Raw genomic sequence first — 5,951 nt, 5'->3', positions numbered from 1 at the left:
ATGCGATTAATCGTTTGACAGCACTAATATATATGTGTGTATATACAGTGGGTACGGAAAGTATTCAGACCCCCTTACATTTTTCACTCTTTGTTATATTGCAGCCATTTGCTAAAATCATTTGTTAATTTTTTTTCCTCATTAATGTACACACAGCATCCCATATTGACAGAAAAACACAGAATTGTTGACATTTTTGCAGATTTATTAAAAAAGAAAAACTGAAATATCATATGGTCCTAAGTATTCAGACCCTTTGCTCAGTATTTAGTAGAAGCATCCTTTTGATCTAATACAGCCATGAGTCTTTTTGGGAAAGATGCAACAAGTTTTTCACACCTGGATTTGGGGATCCTCTGCCATTCCTCCTTGCAGATCCTCTCCAGTTCTGTCAGGTTGGATGGTAAACGTTGGTGGACAGCCATTTTTAGGTCTCTCCAGAGATGCTCAATTGGGTTTAAGTCAGGGCTCTGGCTGGGCCATTCAAGAACAGTCACAGAGTTGTTGTGAAGCCACTCCTTCGTTATTTTAGCTGTGTGCTTAGGGTCATTGTCTTGTTGGAAGGTAAACCTTCGGCCCAGTCTGAGGTCCTGAGCACTCTGGAGAAGGTTTTCGTCCAGGATATCCCTGTACTTGGCTGCATTCATCTTTCCCTCGATTGCAACCAGTCGTCCTGTCCCTGCAGCTGAAAAACACCCCCAGAGCATGATGCTGCCACCATCATGCTTCACTGTTGGGACTGTATTGGACAGGTGATGAGCAGTGCCTGGTTTTCTCCACACATACCGCTTAGAATTAAGGCCAAAAAGTTCTATCTTGGTCTCATCAGACCAGAGGATCTTATTTCTCACCATCTTGGAGTCCTTCAGGTGTTTTTTTAGCAAACTCCATGCGGGCTTTCATGTGTCTTGCACTGAGGAGAGGCTTCCGTCGGGCCACTCTGCCATAAAGCCCCGACTGGTGGAGGGCTGCGTGATGGTTGACTTTCTACAACTTTCTCCCATCTCCCGACTGCATCTCTGGAGCTCAGCCACAGTGATCTTTGGGTTCTTCTTTACCTCTCTCACCAAGGCTCTTCTCCCCCGATAGCTCAGTTTGGCCGGACGGCCAGCTCTAGGAAGGGTTCTGGTCGTCCCAAACGTCTTCCATTTAAGGATTATGGAGGCCACTGTGCTCTTAGGAACCTTAAGTGCAGCAGAAATTTTTTTGTAACCTTGGCCAGATCTGTGTCTTCTGTCTCTGATGTCTCTGAGCTCTTCAGGCAGTTCCTTTGACCTCATGATTCTCATTTGCTCTGACATGCTGTAAGGTCTACTCATGGCTGTATTAGATCAAAAGGGTGCTTCTACTAAATACTGAGCAAAGGGTCTGAATACTTAGGACCATGTTATATTTCAGTTTTTCTTTTTTAATATATCTGCAAAAATGTCAACAATTCTGTGTTTTTCTGTCAATATGGGGTGCTGTGTGTACATTAATGAGGGAAAAAAAATAACTTAAATGATTTTAGCAAATGGCTGCAATATAACAAAGAGTGAAAAATTTAAGGGGGTCTGAATACTTTCCGTACCCACTGTATATATATATTACATTTATAATGATAGAATAAATAAAACTAGTATTTGTATTTCTAATTTTGGTAAGATTTTACTTAAAGCTTTTATGTATAATGTATTTTATTCATAATATACATTTTAATGCATTATATTTTTCTGTATTATTTGTAGGTCTGTTTGTCATGTGTTTTGATGCATTATACTTTCTAAAGGTGCAAAAATTAATAGATCAATATTATAATTTCAGTTATAATTATTCATGAGATCATGCAATGCATTATAACATGCATTACAATGCATAATGAATGCATTAAAACTACTTTTATTGTGCATTATATTGAAAGGTTTTAAGTAAAGTGTTACTGTTTTTTTTTTTTTTTCTTCAACTGAGTACATGAGAGAAAATGAGGGAAGAGTCAGTATTTGTCCTGTTGTATTCAACAGCATGATGTACAAAGATCATAACTTCTGTTTAGAATCTCATATGTGGGGCTGAATTTGTCAAATCTGAAGCGTCAATTATTATAGTTTGTGCCAGTAATCATAAGCTAGTTGCTAATAATTCTGTTATTGGCTGTTGTGGAGGATGTCGCTATGAAGAAGGCAGATCATTGGGTAAGAACACTCTGATTGGAATGCTTAACAAGCACCTTATTATTTCATATCTTCACGTCTCTCACAAACATATCTGTAATGAAAATGCTGTAAATAAAAGCCGGATTGTTCACAAAAGCACAAAGCATTTCCTGTGAGCCGCAATATGAAATTATCCATAACACAAACTGCATAGGCAATTTGTACCTTTAGTCAGAATTAATGTGTTTATTTTTATTCCTTTCCAAGCAAAGACAAACAAATCTGAATAAGTCATACGATTTTATGAATAATGTCTGTTAATTATTTATCAAAAGGAAAAGCAGGATGACAATCACATGATTGCTTCACCATTACACAGCTGAAAATCTCACAGTTTGCTTCTTATTTGGAGAGTGTTTTTTTTTTTTAATTGGCCATACGGTTATACAGGATTTGAATCTGAGGGAAAATAATATGCATCAATAAATCATGCAGCATCCTGGCAGGAGGACGCAAGGTGAAATCTGCCACGGAGAAATCGCTTTAGTTATGATGCTCATGTTGTGCATCCACACGGACACCAGCATAATCATTCCATCCCGTCTCCATTTCCACCTTTCACCCCCCTGCTATCCATCACTGACCCACTGTCCTCCACCTTTCCAGGAGCCGAGAGCCAGTATGTGTGTGTTTTGTGTCAGAAATGAAGGGACATCCAATCAGCTGTGTTCTTCTGTCCGCACAGAGATCCTTCTGCAGCGCCATGGTGGACGAGCTAAGGGTTTCCCTCAAGTGCCAGCGCCGGCTCAAACACAAGCCGCAGCCGCCCGTCATGGTCAAAACGGAGGAAGTCATCAACATGCACACCTTCAATGACCGAAGACTGCCAGGCAAAGAGACCATGGCTTAAAACGGACACCAGCTCACTCTTTCTTGAGCTTGGAGAAGGAAACTTCACGGGGAGAAATTTGGGCGGGGAGGAGGTCGGTTTTCTACACGGGGGGAAGGGATCTTAAATGTCATTTCAAACAATTATTTACTGAAACCAACAGCAGAAACTGAAACATATTTCCTGTGGAAATAACTTGAATCTGGGCAAAAGTTTAGTTACCTTATCGCTCCAGATCACCACCAGAGCAAAGACTGACCGGTGCCAGCGTTCAGGGTAACTTTTAGCAGGAAATACACACACACACGGCTAGAGGAGTGTGATAGAGGGAGGTTTGTCTGCTCACTACATTCATATTATTTTAGATTTGATGACACACTTGGCTGTTGTCCGTCCACAGAGAGCAGCTGAGTCCTTTAGAGAGAACGAGGAGACGCGTCCTGACAAATACAGAAGCAAAAGAAGGACAGTTTTTTAACACGTACAGTACCTGTGCTACTTTTAGGAGCAAAATATAAAAAAATAATTTTAAAAAAGTACTCGGAAACAATCAGTTCGCTGCAACTTTTGCTGCGCGCCACAGCAATATCTCTGAAATCATTCAGCGTGTTCCTCACCCACACTCACAAGCAATGGAAGCAGGACAGAGCAACAGGCAATATACCACTTTCATTTCTTTGTATTTTCGGGCCCCTTCTGAGCGTCGCAGTGGCTAAGGGTGAATCTCACAAAAACATGTTCGACCCAAAACAAATTTTGACCCCAAAAATGATAGAATCCATTATTTTTTTCAGGACCATTGCATTTTTGTGTTTATTTTAAGCTTAATTAACACATTGCACAACTTAATATTTCCTGTCCTTATTTGCATTACACTGCAAAAGATACCAGTTTTTGTTCTTTATTTACAGTGAAATATCTAAACATTCTTATAAATAAGATACCTTTATTGGAGAAGCAACATTTTATAAGATGAGGCTTAAATTGTCCGTGCATTTTTTTTTATTATTAATATTATTGTTTTTTGTTGTTTTAAATGTTAACCTCTCAGCTTTTAAATGTAGTACCGTAATGCATCTGCATATTTTCTTTTACACTTATTAGTGATTCTCATTACAGTATACAGTTATATTCTAGAAAATATACAGAATCTATACATCAGTAAGCATAAATTAAATAGTACAACAAATGATAAAAAACAACAAAAAAAGTATTTTTATATATTAAAATAGTGAGTTCTTTTTTTTTTTTTTTTAAGTAAAGAGGTAAATGTGTTTTGAACTGTCATGACAATAATATCACAAATAATAAATAAAAGTAATGGTCCTAAAATTGGCTTATTTTCATTTATGCTATCAAATATATAGATATTTATTTCTTTAATTTTAATTTGAGCTTAAAATATTACCTGCTATTAAAATTGAAACACATTTCATGAGATTCATGCGAAAACCTCTCCAAAAATTGGATGAGTGAACTCAAAACAAATTCCAACTATTGCGATGCGTTTATTCAAGCATTTATCATTTGGTTTACAAATGCTTTCTTTTTTCTTTCTTACTTTCTATGATGGTCACAGCAACTTTGAACACGCATAGCTGAAATGTAATATTTCATGTCTGCATTATTATTATTACTTTTTTAATAACCACATTTCATTTCAGGTTAATGTTTGTACTTTGTGAATTTGATTTCAGAAAAAAAAAAGAATCCTCATGTAAACTTGTGCAAATGTAAGATTTCTATAAAAACATAATAAGGTGTTTTGTACAATTAAAGAATATCAACATTTTGTAATAATTTTTATCAACACAATCATTGGCATCTCTCTCTTGATACGGGGGTGGCCGCCCTGTGGAATCCCCACACCAGAATTTTAGACCGATGCGCTTCTGCATGGATGAGCCCCATGTGACGGAACACATCCAGGATCACATCACCTGGCCTCCATGAGAATGAGTTTGCGCCAGGGTTCATGATAGGCGCACACAGGATGGGGGAAGTGCCAAGCATGGCTGGTAGTGTTGATGTGACAAACACACACATTTTGGACAGATCCTATTTTTATCATGTAAAGGAATCATATTTAAAGAAAGATATTTTTACTTGAGATAAATAGAAATGACAAAACTGATTCAGAAGTGTGATATATACATATATACAAAGTGAAGAGGACTGCTAATATGCTTCATATTCAATGCCCCCGGTTTCTAATAGACTGCTAGTACTCAGTGCCGAGACGTTGTGTGTAAATGGTTTCAAATGGATAAGATGTATTTAAAGATTTTTCAGATACAAACTAATTTTGACCATGTTGTGAAAAAATTAAGTGCACACAGTTTCCTGTCTGAAGTTGATGCACACGTTTAAAGGAAGTAATTAAAAAAAAGTCAGCACACTTGCTTGTGGTCTCCTTTGTTTTTCCTTAAATATATAAAATATATAAATATGTTTTTCCTTATAATGACCTCAAGGACATCCGATTATATATGTGAAACACCACTAATTTTGGACTTAATGCACTTCAGTTGTGCAGAAGTAGTGCTGAGGTCAGCACTGAGGTCAACTGTGTATATTTATTATGTATATATCATTATGTATATTTATTATGCATATATAAATACACACACAGTACATATTTTGAAAATATTTACATGTTTTTACATGTATATATTTATATTCATATTATATATAAATATATTTAATATACAAACAACATTTTTCTGAAATATATACATGCATGTGTGTATTTATATATAAATAATAAATATACACAGTATACACATATTATCTAAAAAAAAACTTTTATTTTGGATGTGATTAATCGCGATTAATCGTTTGACAGCACTAATTTTAATCATATAATATTTATTAATAGTGATATTAAAACACATTTTAGACATAATATTAAGAAATGTAAATTGTGCGTT

The 5,951-nt window shown here is 36.2% G+C and overlaps 1 protein-coding gene across 1 annotated transcript in view; it reads left to right on the top strand.

Annotated features, from left to right (window-relative positions):
- LOC107714403 (glutamate receptor ionotropic, kainate 2) overlaps positions 1-3,548 on the top strand; it is an 85,614-nt gene extending 82,066 nt beyond the window's left edge. The window contains exon 10 of the mRNA XM_016520239.1: positions 2,878-3,548. Coding sequence (XP_016375725.1) covers positions 2,878-3,042 — 165 coding nt within the window. The 3' untranslated portion in view covers positions 3,043-3,548. The remainder of the gene's footprint in view (positions 1-2,877) is intronic.
- The last annotated feature ends 2,403 nt before the right edge of the window (positions 3,549-5,951 follow it).

Source organism: Sinocyclocheilus rhinocerous, unplaced genomic scaffold (genome assembly GCF_001515625.1).
Source record: "Sinocyclocheilus rhinocerous isolate Xijiao unplaced genomic scaffold, SAMN03320098_v1.1 scaffold839, whole genome shotgun sequence".
Lineage (NCBI taxonomy): Eukaryota > Metazoa > Chordata > Actinopteri > Cypriniformes > Cyprinidae > Sinocyclocheilus > Sinocyclocheilus rhinocerous.
The sequence above is the reverse complement of the archived record's forward strand: the minus strand, read 5'-3'. Positions and strand labels throughout refer to the sequence as shown.